This window comes from Lissotriton vulgaris, chromosome 7, assembly GCF_964263255.1.
Source record: "Lissotriton vulgaris chromosome 7, aLisVul1.2, whole genome shotgun sequence".
In the NCBI taxonomy this organism is placed as follows: Eukaryota; Metazoa; Chordata; class Amphibia; order Caudata; family Salamandridae; genus Lissotriton; species Lissotriton vulgaris.
In genome coordinates this window covers 275710798-275728950 of record NC_141695.1, presented here as the reverse complement: position 1 = coordinate 275728950, position 18153 = coordinate 275710798, and the positions used below count along the sequence as shown (strand labels likewise).

Sequence of the window (18153 nt, the reverse complement as noted above, 5' to 3'; positions counted from 1 at the left end):
TTTCTTGTACCCTGATTGTTAGCTTGAACGTAGTGGCATAGCAAGGACAAAACTCATAGCTGGGTATTCAATCATTTCCCACTTATGGTGACAATTGCAAAAAGAATAAATGATGGACAGAATGCTAAACCTCTTTTAGAAAGTTGTCCTTTTCCTGCCAAAGCCATTTGGTGGCTTCAGCCTTTCTCTGGGTCACGTAACTGGTTGTAGTTGACAGTCAGGCATTATGTATTCTTCCATAGTCAGTTACCCACAATAAGGGGCTTAAGTGTGTCAGGATGGGCCATCAGTGGCAGAATGGAATGGAGGAGCTAGGCACAGCCTCACTTAGAATGCATAGGCATTGTCTTGCCTTCACACAAAGGAATATGTACCCCTTGTAGTTAGTTTGGAGCCACAGTAAGGAGATCAGGGCACCTGTGCACTTCAAAACCATGCTGTATAAAAGAAGGACCTCAGACACCAACTCGTCCATACACTGTGTATACTTTGACAGAAGGAGGTCTGCTGTGCTGCTATAAGGTTTGCCACTTTGTTGGACTTCTCCTCTGAAGGAACTGCTGCCCAACTGCTGCCCTAATATTCTGATCTGTTTCCTGCTGCCGACTTGCCTGATTGAGAAGAAATGGACTTGCATCCCATGAACCCAGAACTCAGGGTGACTCCAAGTACTAGTTTGATGGGCTCCTGATCTGAATCCTTGGGGACATACAGCCTTTCAACAACCTTGCATCTGCACTCGGACTCTGCTATCGGTGTGTCTACTCTGACAAGAGGTGCCACCCCACTCCTGTACCCTTGCAAGTGGACTTAATGTGCACTATCATCATCTCTAATGTATCTCCTCTCCTACATGGCACAAACCCAGGCAGAACTAACACATTGATATTGTTGCATTGATTCGACATGTCATGAATACCCACATCACATCACAGCTCTTTGGAAGTGCTGCATCACAACAACGGTTCAATGCATCCTCAGTGCAGGCCCTCTCAACCCTTGTCCACGACCACCTTGAGGATGGCGCTGGGCTCTGCAATGCAGCTTTACTGCTCTTCAAAAGTGACACATTGCCCCAACTGTGTGCTGCATCCTCGACCACAGACTTTGCATTGCAAGCCCCATCATTGAGATTCTCAGTGACAATGTAGGTCCTTGCATTGCAGTCACTTTGCATCTGAAAATGTTGCATCGCTTTGTCCGCATGACGCATCTTTGATGCAGGCCCATACAACGATCTATTGACCAGAATTAAAGGAACATTGTTCAGCAGTTCCCGGCCCAGACTCCATCACAGTCAGTCGGAACTTGTGACTTTTACTAGTCTGGCACAACCAGAAATCCACATTTAGTGCTTTGTTCTTTTTGGCACTACTTTTACCTAAATCTGTAAAATTGAGTATCTTTGGTTCTATTGATTAGATTGGTCTTAGGTCTAACTGAGACCCAACTGGGAGTCGAAAGTTAGACTTTTGCCTTAGTTTACCTTTGTGAATCGGGCCAACTGTCTCTAAGTCAAGCCTGACTGCTCTGTGCCAAACCATCTGCGGGTTGAGCAGAGGTTAATTTCAGCTTTGCTTGTGCATTAACCTGACAAGGATTGATGCAGCTGCTTGACCGGGGCTCACAGCCCAGTCAAACAACAACCCAATTTCTCACTCAGCCCAACATCGGGAGATTGTTGACATCATCCAAATATACATCTATAACACATTTGATTATCTATAGTCTGTAGATTTAGAATCTCCAGGTATTATTTTACTGATCTATATAAATAATATGTACCTCTTTTTTAAGATTGTTTTTGAATGGTGTTTTTAGAAAACATAGGTTTTTTCAGCATTGAACACACCTTTACTGGAGATAAAAGGTTATATATTTATTGTAGCCTCACCTTTGGTTAATCCATTCTCAAACATGAAGGAGGAAACTGTGAAGAGAGAACACAACAATTATATTGGTCAATCTGTGGGCAGTCCTAAGGTCTGTACAATAATTGCATGAGCAAAATCCTGAGTTAAATCATATGGGGCATTGTATAGGGAAATACAGACAATTTATATCAGTTCACAATTTGACTTTAATTAATTAAACCATATTTTGCCACGTCATACCTTGATTTTCAGATGACACCGTTCCAATTTCAGGGCTTTGCTTTACACATTGGATGGACATATAAACAAGCACTCAGGTCTCTGCTGAGCCAGCACAGACCAATGTGATATGGCCACAGAATGTCATGTACAAAATATTGTAGGCATATGAATGTATAGATAAATATATAAATATCAAAAACCTAACACATATATATATATATATATATATATATATATATATATATATATATATATATATATATATATATATATATATATATATATATATATATATATATATATATATATATATATATATATATATATATATATATATATATATATATATATATATATATATATATATATATATATATATATATATATATATATATATATATATATATATATAGGACAGGGACAGGGAGATCACGCCAGAGACGCCTCAAGCTCCAGCAGAGGAGAAGAAAACAACAAAAAGCCAGTGGGAACCAAAAGAGGTGGGTACAGAAAAAGGAGATAATCATGGATGACATAATAGTAAATAAAACTATAATTAACTTATCATCCAGATCATTAACTTTAAAAGAAAAATGAACTCTATGTTTGGGACTAACTTTCTGTCCAACCGAACTATTTGACTATGCCGGGACAAGAGTTGACATTTTTAAATTTGTCCGGAAGATGAAATTAAAAAAATGGCACTCCTTAAGGCCAGACAGAATAGGACCAGAACTCGCGTTAGAAGAAGGTCTCCCAGAATTAACTGTTGCTGATGTAGATACACTCCAAGATGTGTATTCCTTAAATGATATGTTAGGGGATAGCCAACAAGACAACTCAATAATAGGAGTGAGAGAGACAAGAACAGACAGGGCTGCATGTTCTTCCTTTAAACCCAAGTCTATATTCCTTCCCATACTGCCTCATGATGCAATAGATACTTTCCATGAAGTAGTGACCAAGGAACTCATTAAACTTAACCACAAACAGTCTAGAGTAGGAGTGAGAAATTATAATCTCTCTAAAGAGCAAATGGCTTTTATTTTCTCACTAGCTGATGACAAAAATATCATCTTGAGGCCCTCAGACAAAGGGGGCAACATTGTCTTGTGGGGCAGAGACCTATATATCACAGAGGCTCTCAAACAACTAGAAGGGAGCGCCTTTTATTGTAAGTCCAACTCTGAAGAATACAATGCAAGTATTACTGAAACTTGGGACAAACTTCTTGAATGGAGGAATGAGGGACTCCTTTCTTGGCAGGAATTTTGTTTCCTCAAAAGGGATTACCCTAAGATGCCCATTTTCTACCTTCTTCCGAAGGTCCATAAAGATTTAAGAGAACCACCTGGAAGGCCCATTATCTCCTACTCCTAGGAAGTATCAATGAGAATCTATCAACATACATTGATCATTTCCTACGAGAATTTGTATGCCTTCTTCCATCCTATACTAGGGATACTACAGATTTCCTTAATAAGATTGAGAACATTTTATGGATGGAGGGAGCATTTCTCATCGCAATGGATGTAAATGCTCTTTACACCATAATTGACCATGTCCAGGGTATGGAGGCCTGTTACCAGTTTCTTAAACAAAGAGAAATAGGTTATAGAGACCACCCAGGCATGCTTGTTAACATGATGAAATTGTGTCTTAGAAATAACATCTTTATGTTTGACGGGTCCCTCTACAAACAAGTAAGAGGCGCAGCCATGGGGTCAGCATTTTCTCCCAATTTTGCCAATCTAACTCTAGGAAAATGGGAGGAGGAAATAAGGAGAGACATAAATCTTGTGGCAGATTTCACTAAAGTTCAAACCTGGATCAGATATATTGATGATCTGTTTATTATCTGGCAGGGAACAGAAGAGGAAGCTGTTAAGATCATTGAGAAATTGAACTCAAACAGCTATAATATAACCCTGGCATATAATATCAGCAACAACCGTGTTGAATTTCTTGATACTATCATAGAAGTTATCGATGGTCATCTCATTTCCAAACTTCATAGGAAAGATACTTCAGGAAATAGCTTACTCCATGCCCTCAGCGCCCACCCTGATCCATTGAAATGGAGTATACCTTATGGGGAGCTTCTGAGGGCAAGGAGAAATTGCAGTAGCTCAGAAGGTTTCCTCATGGAACAAGAAACCATGCTGACCAGATTCAGGGAACGGGGATATCCTGAATGGGTCCTTGCTAAAGCTGTCAAAAAAGTTCAAGATATAGAGACATCTAGTACTCTGATACCTAAATCTAGGGAAGACACTGCCCCGGCCAACACAAGAATCATCACCACTTTTCATGAACAATCCAGTAAAGTTCAGAAAATCATCACTGAAAACTGGAAAATATTACAAGCAGACAATATCATAGGCCCTCAAGTTACAGAAAGACCGCAGATCACATACATTAAAGGGAAACAGATTAAATACTAAGGTGGCGGAAAAAAAAGGAGCTAACCTCCCCTGTTGGGGAAAAATTTTGGAACACCCTGACCTCGACAAATGGACCAAAGACAGCAAACCCATTTTATCAGGGGATACGCTAAAAGACAATCAAACATTCGAGGAATGGATGGCCAACATTGGCAATAAGATTAGGAACCCAGGGTCTAAAGGCACTCTGAACAAAAAAAGACAGTCTGCCCCGTGGTTTTCCGATAAACTCAAAGAGCATCTAGTCGGCGTTAGACACCTGGAACGAAAATGGCGCCGGACGTATGCGAACGAAGCAAAAGAGGACTATAAAAATGCCAGGAGACTCTATCATTCTATGATTAAAAACGCAAAGAAAACCTACTTTACCTCCTGCATTGAAGCATCCAAAAACAAACATAAGGACATCTCTAAAATAGTCAACAGCTTCAACAAACCTAAAGCTCTATCACGAGAAATTCCACCTTCCCAGACCCTGTGCAACGACATCGCAAACTACTTTGCCCAAAAAATCGACACCCTGACGAAAGACTTCCCACAAACCAGTCCTAAAAAACTTTGAGGCAAATCCTGGCACCAATCCAGCCCATCCTTGGTGGACAAAGTTCAGCCATATTACGCTGGAAGAATCCCACCAAAGGATATTGGCCACCAAATCGGGTTCCCCGTTTGACCCCTGTCCCCCAACACTTCTGAGAACTATAATACACGAGGTCAACCCTTGTATTAATTCTATTATTAATGCTTCCCTGCAAACAGGGGATATTCCTTCACAATGGAAACTGGCCGCAGTCAGACCACTACAGAAAAAAGTAATACCTGACCCCACGACACTGTCTAACCTGCGCCCCATTTCCCTCCTCCCCGCAGTATGCAAAATCACCGAATCCCTTGTCAACAAACAACTGATGGCCCACATAGAAAACAACAATATACTACATCCGTGCCAAGCCGGTTTCAGGGCTCACCACTCCACTGAGTCAGCGCTACTATCCTCAGCTGAAACCATTCGAGCAGCCTTAGATCAGGGAAAAATGGCTGTCCTGATCCTATTAGACCTCTCTGCGGCTTGCGACACGGTGTCACATGCTACCCTGCTACACCGCCTGACCAAAGCTGGCATAGCAGGAACCGTGTTCGAATGGCTTAAGAACTATCTGGAGCAGAGACGGCAGGTTGTCATGCTAGGCAACTTTCTTTCTGAGGAGAAGCTCCTGACATCTGGGGTGCCGCAGGGCTCAAGCCTGAGCCCAACCCTTTTTAACCTTTATATGGTACCCCTACTGGAACTTATCTCCACCTTTAACATCAGTACTATTGCCTACGCCGATGACACCCAACTCGTGTTGACCCTTGACAAAAATCAAACTGACGCTGAACAAACTCTGAAAGAGTGCTTATCAGCAACCTTTGAGTGGATGACCCAAAATCATCTAAAATGTAACTCAGCCAAAACTGAGATTGTCCCTTTTGGCCTCAATAATTGTTTCTCTCCAAAGGACTGGTGGCCGGAAATGGTGGAAGCCCCCCCCAAGACAACTAATTCTGTTCGAAACCTGGGCATCAAGTTCGACAATACCCTCTCTTTCAGTCTACAAGCCAAAGAAGTAGCTGGGACTTGTTTCAGAACCATCAAAAGCCTTAGGAAATTTTTTGATTTCCTTCCCCTAAGTGCCAGGCGGACAGTGGCTGTAGCGCTCATAACGTCCAGACTGGACTATTGCAACAGTCTGTATGCAGGGCTGAATAAATCGGCCCTACACAGACTGCAAATGGTCCAACACGCAGCAGCCAGGCTTGTACTGAAACTACCCAGAAGGTCCTCAGCATCGGCAGCACTGGATGCATTGCACTGGCTCCCAGTGCAGAAACGCATCCTCTTCAAAGTACTCACCATCACCTACAGAGCCTACCACAACCTAGGCCCGCTGTACTTGAGGAAGTACTTTCAAGCATATCAGCCGAAACGAACCCTCAGGTCATCTACCACTAACCAACTTCAAGTCCCTAGATTCAGGTTAACGACCAAGGGAGGAAAATCTCTTGCAGTCATCGGAGCAAAGGCCTGGAACAACCTCCCCTTGTCTCTACGCCAAAATACAACGGAACTCAGTTTCAGGAAAAACCTAAAAACCTGGATCTACTCCCTGTCAGAATCAGACTATAAAGCATTACTATGATCCTCTCCCTGCACGCTCACCAAAACATCATTACCTCTCATCTCTATTTAACATCTTGGAGTCGTAGCGCCAAGATACTCCTTGGAGTGGTAGCGCGCTATATAAGAACCCAATCACATCACAATCACATCACATACAGGAGAGGTAGGAACCTAAGGGATATCCTGGTGAAGGGGGAAATCACTGAGACCAAAAAACAACACATTCAGGGACTCAAAGGCTTCTATCCCTGTGGACATTGCCGGGCATGTAGGGCCAGTGTAATGGTCAAAGATATTGCAAAATCAGGTACCCAAGAACGCAGAAAAATCAAGCAATTCTTAACATGCAACACTAACTTTGTGGTGTATATCTTAGAATGCCCCTGTAAAATCTAGTATGTTGGAAGCACTAGCTGCATGGCTAAAAAGCGTGTACAAGAACACCTTAGAGCAATTACCAACAAAGATGCCAAACATCCCATTGCCAGACACTTTCAAGACTTTCATAAATCCAACAACTCCTTGTTGAGATATTATGCAGTAGAACAAGTGAATGTAGGAAGACGGGGTGGCAATAGAGAACTGGCTCTTAGAAAGAGGGAATCTAGATGGATCATGGAGCTCGAGACTAGATTCCCGGGAGGGCATAATATGGATGAAGAACTGGCAACTCATCTCCATATTGAATAATGCTGCATGAGAATTTTGTTCTCGTTTGATTCCCTTCAACCTGTGGCAAATCTGTAGTATGAATTTTTGTTTCCATCCACTGTGTACGGTTGTTTTGAAAATCTTGCAAAGTATCATTATGTACAAGATATACTTGAGTATATGTTTTAAATCATTTTAATCATGTCGTTGTTATATATCTCTTTCAGGAGATAAGGATGGGGAACAGCACACTCTCTGAACACTTCACCACGGCCCCTCCTTTCTCCATTTTGGATGGCAGAATTCACTTCACCTTGTTAAGATAAGACTTTCACTTTAGGCACCTTTCTCCCTTTTTGCAATATATTTCAGTTGTTTACATAGATGCTTTTTGGCCATTTGGTGCCTATTTCATTTTTATGACTCTGCGGCACTAGACCTCATACACTAACCAGCCATGAATTATATTATCATATGTCAATCAGTTAACCATTAGCAGGGCACTAGACCGCTAATATATTTTTCATTACGTGCACTAAGCTCTCTCATAGTGGGAGGGGAGCTTAGATAAACTGGGGTGGTTGTATAAATTGAATGGACTCGGTATGTATATACCACACCCCATTATCAAGAATGTATTGGTAAAAACGTTACTTTTAATTTGCAATGTTCTTGATTTTTGTTACTTAGAATTCACTGTCTAAGATTTTCAAATGTTTACACAGTAATAGGATATTTACTGGTTAAATCACTAGAAATATGTTTGATTTACAGATATCATATGTGCATAAACAATTGCAAGGTCATGTGTTTCATATGCAGGCATTAGAAAAACACTATTCCAATTTGGCCGACAAGTTTTACCTTGGTTCAGTCGACCTATGCAAACCTCATCTATGTTTATTGTTTGTAAACTCGCTGTGTATTTAACATGCTGAGAAATGGGGAGAGGTTATCGTGTGATCAAGACACCTTGGTGTGTCGAAACGCGTAGCGGTATCCGGTAATAAATACTTTCCTGATTGAATCTCCTTGAGTGCGCGACTTTGCTTATGGGCAAACTTGTGGATTTTCATTGAAACTATTCGGCTTTGGGTTGCCGAACTTCCGCGCCACCTGACTACGGGAGGAGGTACCCGGAAGGACCCAGTGTGCTTTGTATATATATATATATATATATATATATATATATATATATATATATATATATATATATATATATATATATATTCACTGAAAAAACCATAGGTTTGACACCAGTTATAGTTAGCTGGAAATTGTACTGACATAGAACCATTGAAATTCCCACGTTATAGTTAGTTGGACTCACTATAACTTGCGCGCCTGCAATGCACTGCTGATGACGTCACATATTACATCACTCATGACATGGTCAGTGACATCACTCATGACATCACTGATGACACCATCCAGTGAATGTGTGTCTTTCTGAAAAATAAATATGTTTTATATATGCATATGTAAAGGTCGATGGAAGAATAAATGCTTAAATAAGTGTCTAAAAGGATGTTTTTAAAAAAAAAAATTGATTGGTTAAGTGGCTTATTAAGTGTATCTTAGTGAATACATATATTAGCGAGTAATGTCTAAATATTTAAATATATGTATCAGTGTTTCACTTTGTGTATAAGCGGCTGCATGGGTTGGTGAGTAGCTACATGTGTGTGTATATGGGTTATTAGATTTCTTTTAGTATCAGTATGAGTGTCTGTATGGTTTGGTGGGGGTATTACTTAGCACATAGATGCATCAATGACTGACTCACTGTTTGTATGTCTCTTACGCCGACGACACCCAGCTGATCCTCTCCCTCACCAACGACCCTGCCACCGCCAGAGCCAACCTACACAAGGGGATGAAAGACGTAGCCGAATGGATGAAGAACAGCCGCATGAAACTGAACTCAGACAAGACGGAAGTCCTCATCCTAGGATCTTCGCCCTCTGCCTGGGACGACTCCTGGTGGCCCCCTGCCCTGGGCAGCGCAACCAAATCAACAGACCACACACGCAACCTGGGCTTCATCCTGGACTCCTCCCTCTCCATGACCAGACAAGTCAACGCCGTCTCCTCGTCATGCTTCAACATCCTGCGCATGCTTCGTAAGATCTTCCGGTGGATCCCCACCGAGACCAGGAAGACGGTCACCCAGGCCCTCGTCACCAGCCGACTGGACTACGGCAACTCCCTCTATGCCGGAACCACTGTCAAACTCCAGAAGAGACTCCAGCGAATCCAGAACGCCTCAGCAAGACTCATCCTGAACATCCCCCGACACGGCCACATCTCCGGACACCTGAGAGACCTGCACTGGCTCCCGGTCAACAAGAGAATCACGTTCCGACTCCTCACCCACGCACACAAAGCCCTACACAACCAAGGCCCAAGATACCTCAACAACTGCCTCAACTTCTACACTCCCACACGCCAGCTTCGATCAACCAACCACGCCCTCGCCACCGCCCCCCGCATCCGAAGATCCACCACAGGAGGAAGGTCCTTCTCCTACCTCGCCGCCAAGACGTGGAACTCCCGCCTGACCCAAGACCACCTCGCCTTCAGGAAGCAGCTCAAGACCTGGCTGTTCGAGCAGTAGTGGACCCCCCTCCCCAAGCGCCTTGAGACCCTCCGGGTGAGTAGCGCGCTATATAAATGCTGTGATTGATTGATTGATTGATTGATTGATTTTGAAGACAGCATATGTGCAGGACTGTATGGGTGGATGAGTGTGTATATGTGTGTGTTAGTGAGTGAATGACTGTCTCACTAGTGTCTTTATCAGTAACGACATATGTTTTAATCTAGTATATGTGAGTATTGATGTATATTAGTGAGTATATGTGAGAGTGAGTGATTGTAAGAGTTCCTGTTTAAATAAGTATGTGTTTCTATAAGTGATTGTTTAAGAGAGTAAGTATGTGTAAGTTTCCTTAGAAGTAAGGTGGTAGTGTGTGTATAGTTGTATATGCAAATAAATGGATGTTCAATAGTTTATTTGCATGTGTGAGTATGTGTGTGAGTAACTTTTGGATGACTGTTGGTGGTTAATAGGATGTATAGGTGTATCACTACATATGATGAGTGAGTATATGTATGAGTGGCTATATAGAACTGTTGGTGAATGAGTAGATGTGTATATAGATGGTGAAATTACTGAATTGGTTGTTGTAACTGGTATGGGTATCTCCATTTTTTTGAAAATGTTAGTTTCTATTTTTGAATATGTGTTTCAAGGGTTACACTACACTGAAAGGAGGTCTGTCACTCTGTCACAAGAATGGTGTCATCAGTGATGTCATGAGTGATGTCACTGACCATGTCATGAGTGATGTAATATGTGACGTCATCAGCAGTGCATTGCAGGCGCGCAAGTTATAGTGAGTCCAACCAACTATAACGTGGGAATTTCAATGGTTTTAGGTCAGTAAAATTTCCAGCTAACTATAACTGGTGTCAAACCTATGTTTTTTTCAGTGAATTTCAAAGGTTTTTTAAATGCTAATTCCTAACTATAACTGGTGTGAAACCTATGTTTTTTTCAGTGAATTTCATAGGTTTTTTAAATGCTAATTCCTAACTATATATGGGGCCTCAAACCTATGTTTTTTTCAGTGAATTTCAAAGGTTTTTTAATAGCAAATTTCTATAGCTATGAAATGTAATATTTTTTTATAATGAATCCTATATTGTATATTTATGTAATACTATTTTTTTTATGTATATTGTTCATGTTTTTTTTTCTTTCTTTTTTGCCCTGGAGCGCTCCCGGTTCGCGTGCCGGTGAGCGCACCGGTAAGCGCAGTCATGCGGCGCGCCCCGGTGCGCATACCGGTGAGCCCCGTTAGCGCTATTGCCACGAACGAAAACATCATTGTGACGTGCCGCGTCCGCGTGATATGCACGGCGTAAGCGCACCCGGAAGCACTCGAGCGCATACGATCGCGCTATGTAAGCGCCCCCGGGCGCCGGGGCGCATAGCGTAAGCGCGTCGGGTCATGTTACCTGAGAATAACACTTTTCATTGGTTCAGGACAGTTTTGGTCTCCAAATGATAAAGCCAGTGTCATGTGACCTGAAAATAACACTTTTCATTGGTTCAGGACAGTTTTGTTTTCCAAAAGATGAAAGCCCCCACCTTTTTTCCTCATTCTCACTTTTTACTTTGACTGAGGAAGACCTGTTTGCAGACCTATTTGTACCTATTTGTACTGAGAAATGGCTACAGTAGCAGCAGCAGCAGGAGCATCTCAACCATCACCACCACCACCACCACCACAAGGACCACCACAACACCACAGTGGTGGAGAAGAAGAAGAGGAGGAGGAGGAGTAGGAGGGGGAGAGGCGGTACCTGCCTGAAGATACTACCACCTATAAGCCAAAGGAGCACATTGTCTGGGAGTTTTTTAAAATCCCAAGGGGCCTCAAGAAAGTTAATGCGCCAAAGGTTACTTGTCTGATCTGTGGCACTGTACTTTCCAGGGGGAACCCTGCCAAAAAGTATTCTTTGGGCAACAACACCATGATTCGCCACATGCAACGCCGGCACCCAAACAACTATGCTGCGGCAGAGGTCAGAGAACTGACCAGAATCCCTCCCCAATCTTCACCCAGCACCTCCCAAAGTAAGAAACCCACTCTATCGGGTCCAGAGACAAGTGAGATGGTCCCAAACATCCAAACCCAGTTTGGAGATTTCAAAATTGTTTGCAAATTTTGTGGAAGGACAATTTGCTATGGAGAGCAAAGTATTAAACTGATTAACCACGCCCCTTTTTACACCTCTCTGCAACGCAGCCCCGTGCATGTTTGAAGAGGGGGAACTAATTCCCCTTGCATACTGGGGGCCCCTGGGGGCCAACTAGCCCACCAGGAGGCTCCAGTATGCGCCAGGGGGCTGCATTGCAGAGAGGTGTAATGAGGCCACACCCTTTTTTACACCTCTCTGCAACGCAGCCCCCGTGCATGTTTGAAGAGGGGGAACTAATTCCCCTTGCATACTAGGGGTCCCTGGGGGCCAACTAGCCCACCTGGAACCTCCAGTATGCGCCAGGGGCTGCATTGCACAAAGGTGTAATGAGGCTATGCCCCTTTTTACACCTCTCTGCAACGCAGGCCACTGGCGCGTTTGCAGAGCGGGGTCTAATTCCCCTTGCATACTGGGGGTCCCTGGGTCATATCTGCCCAAACACCGATATTCTGAACGAATGAAAATGACTTTTCTTGAGAAACATTCGGATTTGGATTATCAAATCCTATACTTTGAAATTTTTGAAAGACTGTCTTTGAGGATGCTATAAATTACTCAAGTCTGCCCGAATTGTGTGGGTAAAATTGATACCTAGTCACTTTGAATAAGAATGTACTTACGTCTCGTTTAACATTTGGAAGAAATATCTAGTTATATGACAACAGGATACCTACATAACTTGAAGGAAATAAGAACGCCCTGAAGAAGTTCTGTTGTACAGAACGAAATGTTTCGGCTGGCTTTGGTACATAGACTTAAGGAAAATAAAAGCATTTGAATATACACCAAGATTCAGCGCTTCAATAAGGACTCTAAGTGATATGATTTGATTGGACTTATTGTGCAAGTGGTGCTGTGCAAAACTTTGGAATATTCTCCACTACTCTCTACTACTTACTCTCTCCTACTCCACTACTCTCAAATACTCACTCTCTACTACTCATTCTCTACTACTCTACTACTCTCTACTACTCTCTCTCTACTACTCACTCCCTACTACTCACTATCTACTACTCTCTACTACTCACTCTCTACTACTCTCTCTCTACTAGTCTCTACTACTCACTCTACTACTCACTCTCTACTGCTCTCTACTATTCTCTCTCTCTGCTACTCACTCTCTACTACTCTCTACTACTCACTCTCTACTACTCACTCTCTACTACTCACTCTCTACTACTCACTCTTTACTACTCTCTACTACTCACTCTCTACTGCTCTCTACTACTCACTCTTCTACTTACTCTCTACTACTCTCTACTACTCAATCTCTACTACTCACTCGCTACTACTCTCTACTACTCACTCTACTACTCTCTACTACTCACTCTCTGCTACTCTCTCTACTGCTCTCTACTACTCTCTACTACTCACTCTCTACTCTCTATTACTCACTCTCTACTCTCTACCTCTCTACCTCTCTCTACTTCTCTCTCTACTAGTCTCTACCTCTCTACCGCTACCTCTCTACCTCTACTCCTCTACCTCTCTACCTCTCTCTACACGCACACATATACACATATATATATGCATATATATGCATATGCATTTATATATATGTATGTGTATGTATATATATATATATATATACATATATATATATATATATACATACATATATAAACATATATAATCTGTATATCTATATAAATGCAAATATAAATGCATGCATACATATACATATATGCATACATATGCATGGTATTTACATGAAAGTTTAAAAAACACTAATAAAAGCAAAGCTAAAAAGCCACCTCATTACAAACAGAATGGCTTTAACTTAAACGAGGGCGAGATCTATTGCATTTTCAATGCTTATTTACTTTGGTTCCATCAAGAAGGCATTCAGATGTGTCACACATTTGCCATACATTCTGAATGTTAGCACTCTAGTTGCTCATTGATCACTGTAGTAAAGCTACTGCTCACCAGGGAAGTCTGCTTCTGGTATTCAAAGTGCATGTTTCAGTCTGCATGCCAGAATTTTTTTAATGAAATAGAAGAGGATTTGAGAAGTCACTCAAAATGATCCCTAATTTTTCTTTCTGAAGCACTAATCATACTTTCTATGGCAAAATGAACCCCCTCATTTTGTTCCTTTTTAAATTAAATGTTGACTTACCACTTCATTCCAATCAAGATAGCTTCTGGTGTGCCATACTTTTGTCATAAGTAAGACTGTTAGCGCTCTAGTTGTTCTTTAGAACACTCAGGGACATTCTGTCATTGGGCTATACTTGGGCTACATCTGGGTGATATTTGGGCTACATTTAGGCTCTTTTGTCTCTGGTGGCCATCTTGGGAGACTGCATGTCAGAATTTTTTAATGAAATTGAAGAGGATTTGAGAAGTCACTCAAAATGTGCCCTAATTTTTCTTTCTGCAGCACTAATCATACTTTCTATGGCAACATATACCCCCTCATTTTGTTCCTTTTTAAATTAAATGTTTTAAGAGTTACCACTTTATTCCAATCAAGATGGCTTCAGGTGTGCCATACCTTTGTAATAAGTAGGACTGTTAGCGCTCTAGTTGTTCTTTAGAACACTCTGGGGCATTCTGTCATTGGGCTATACTTGGGCTACATCTGGGTGATATTTGGGTTACATTTGGGCTCTTTTGGCTCTGGTGGCCATCTTGGGAGACTGCATGTCAGAATCTTTTAATGAAATAGAAGAGGATTTGAGAAGTCACTCAAAATGTGCCCTAATTTTTCTTTCTGCAGCACTAATAATACTTTCTATGGCATAATATACCCCTCATTTTGTTCCTTTTTAAATTAAATGTTTTAAGAGTTACCACTTTATTCCCATCACGATGGCTTCAGGTGTGCTATACCTTTGTAATAAGTAGGACTGTTAGCGCTCTAGTTGTTCTTTAGAACACTCTAGGAGGCTGCAGTAGAACACAAAGGAATTCTATGTCAGGACGGAGGCGAGGATTATGCAGTCCTTTCTTCTCTTTATTATAATCAGCACTTTAAAGAAAAACCAATCAAAACGTTTTTATTGAACCACAACTCCCATGAGCACATGAGAAACAGTGTCCATAGTAACCAACAGCCAATGATGGATCCGTCCGCCGTATAACTAGCCATGACGTCCTCTCCTTATCCTCTTTCTTCTCTGCTCGTCAGATAAGTCAAACCTTTTTATCTTTCTGACGTTTGGTTGTCTTGTGTGGATTAATTGTGTTTGCTTGTGCAATAGCGCTTGCTTAGCGGTGCGCTTGATCTTTTTCTCAGATCCTCGGCAGTTCGACGTGCGTCAGGCGCTGCTTGCGCTGTCTCTGCCGTTCCTCTCATCGCGGGCTCTGTGGAGAGCGTCTTCGCTTCCCCTTAGCTCCGTAAGGCGCCCCCGTTTGGGTTAAGGCTGCGACTGCGGTGCTTGCCCCTCGGGTCGGTGCGCTGAGACAGGTTTATCACCTGACTCACCAACCCTCGCCTGACACCGGGCCGGTGTAGTAGCGCGCCCTTCGTGCGCGACGCCATCTAGTGGCGGTTGTCAGTCACCGCACCCCATACTTGACAGCGGTACTGTCGGAGCACCGGCGAGGGGGCTACCTTCTGTAAGTGGTAAAAGGTGTTTAGTGCTCTCACCCTCGCACAATGCAGACTGCTGAACAGTCGACTCCCCTCACTCAGGGGACGGAAGAACCTGGCTGCTCCCAACCACTGCCGCCGGCGGTTGGCCGCGCGTTGTCGCAGGCGCTGGATTTGGTGCTGGCTCCTTTGCGGGAGAGTGTGGAGGCCCTCACTCAAAGTATCCCCGGGGTGTTCAGTGGCGCAGTTCCTGTGAACCGCGGAACCAAAGGCGCGCAGGAGGGGGGAAAAAGTCGGCGAAGCGTCACGCGGGGCACTTGGAGGAGTTCGATCACCTGAGGGACTCCTTCCGGAAAAGTGCGCGAACGCTTAAAAATTTACCCTGCCGGGAGGGCTTCTTCCCCGGAGATGATGGTGACGAGGCCGCCCCAAATTCTGACCTGGACGATGGTTTCCCCTTGGAGGGAGAGGGTGTTACCGAGGACGATACCTCCTCGGACGATGAGGATGAGGGCTCAGGACGCCCCTGGCGCCCTGCGTTGCATTCCTCTGAGTCGCTTGAAGGGGATGATAAAGTCCCGGATATGTTTGATCCGTCGAGGATCTACCATCCGCGTTCGTCGGAATGGACCCCTGACCCCAAAGTAGCGGCGTACGTGGCTGGTAAGGTACGCCAACCTCTGGAGAAGGAGGTTCGGACCCGCATGCGGGGTGAATGCCCTCGACCTAAGCTGGAGGGCAGAGTGGCGGCCACTCCTGATATTGACGAGAAGCTCTATGCGTTCTTCGCAAAATTTATGAAGGACCCCAGGAAGGGTATTGATCGCTCCTGGCGCAGCTGCCAGGATAAGCTCCTGGACGCCGTAGGCCCCGTCACCCAGATCCTCCAGTTGGCCGAGAGGGCCAAGGATTCGGGGACTCCGATGTCCACGGAGGTCGTGGCAGGTTGGGCACTGCGGGCCCTATGCTTCCTGGGGAACGCAAATTGTGCGTTGGCGGCAGAGCGGAGGAGATCCCTCCTCATCAAGATAGACCCGAAACTCGGAGATCTAGCCACGTCGGAGGTGGGCCCTATTGCACAAGGCAGGCTCTTTGGGGAGCCTTTTATTAGAGAACTGAACAAGTTTGTGACAACTTTCTCTGCACTCGACAGAGCTCAAACGTCCATTAAGAAAATCTTTCCCGGACGGGTTTTTGCAGGGGCCGGACGAGGACGGGGTCGCTCCTCCGGCCGCCAGCCTCAACAAGGCCCTAACAACAAGGCCCGGCAGCGCCGGAACAATAGCTGGAATGACGGTCGCCAGGGGAACTTCTACCCTAGTCGAGGCGCCGGCCGAGGGCGCGGCAGAGGTTACCACGGCAGTGCAAAAGCACCGGGAGGCCCATCCGGTGAGTGTTACCCTTTTTTCCCCATCCGTTCTGGGAGGGAGGCTTCGGGATCACTTCCACAACTGGAGCAAGATCTCCTCAGACCCGTGGGTCCTCCAGACGGTCAGAGGTTTCAGGATAGAATTCTATGGCACTCCCCACCAGAGGGTTCACCCTCCTCTCTTGGTTTTTTCCTCAGAGGACAAGCTTCTTGTCGACAAAGAAATCGCAGATCTCCTCAGGAAAGGCGCGATTCGCAGAACGCGCCTGCACCCTGCGGGTTTCCTGAGCAACATCTTTCTGGTACAGAAAAAGGACAAGGGGTTCCGCCCGGTCATCAATTTACGGGAGTTCAACGAGTGGCTGGTTTACCGCCACTTCAAGATGGAGGGAATCCATCTACTCCGGGACATTCTCCTACAAGGGGATTGGATGGTCCGTCTGGACCTGAAGGACGTGTATCTCACGGTACCGAGTATCTCACGGTACCGATCTTTCCCCCTCACAGGCACTTCCTGCAGTTCTTGTGGAACGAGGAAGTTTACGAATTCCAAGCCCTTCCGTTCGGCCTCTCGTCGGCCCCATGGTGCTTTACGAAGCTCCTTCGGCCGGTGGTGGAAACACTACGCAAGAGAGGGGTTCGGATGATCATCTACCTCGACGACATCCTGATCATGGATCAGTCGCCGGATCGTCTACAGTCACACTTGACCATGACTATTGCCCTACTCCAGGACCTGGGGTTTGTGGTGAATGCCCCGAAATCGGATCTCCTTCCAAAGAAACAAGTCTCTTTTCTGGGCTTCCTCATAGATTCCGACTCGGCCAGCCTCAGCCTCCCACAGCAGAAGGTGAACAAGATCCGCAGGGAACTTTCTCAGACTCTGAGGAAAGACAGGATCTCCCATCGGCACCTGGCTCGTATAGTGGGCCTTCTATCCTCCTCGATCCAAGCGATCTTTCCGGGCCCGCTACACTACAGGGCACTTCAACGCCTGAAGGCACAACATCTCCGAAAAGGGCTTACTTACTCCGAGCTCATGTCCCTTACGGAGGAAACGAGAATGGAGTTGCGATGGTGGATAGAACACATGAGTGCATGGAACGGGAGAGCGATATTCG

At 44.2% G+C, this 18153-nt stretch overlaps 1 protein-coding gene across 1 annotated transcript in view; it reads right to left on the bottom strand.

Annotated features, from left to right (window-relative positions):
• LOC147701386 (mucin-2-like) overlaps positions 1-18153 on the bottom strand; it is a 184816-nt gene that overhangs the window by 117063 nt on the left and 49600 nt on the right. Inside the window, exon 2 of the mRNA XM_086928640.1 lies at positions 1895-1930. Coding sequence (XP_086784766.1) covers positions 1895-1930 — 36 coding nt within the window. The remainder of the gene's footprint in view (positions 1-1894; positions 1931-18153) is intronic.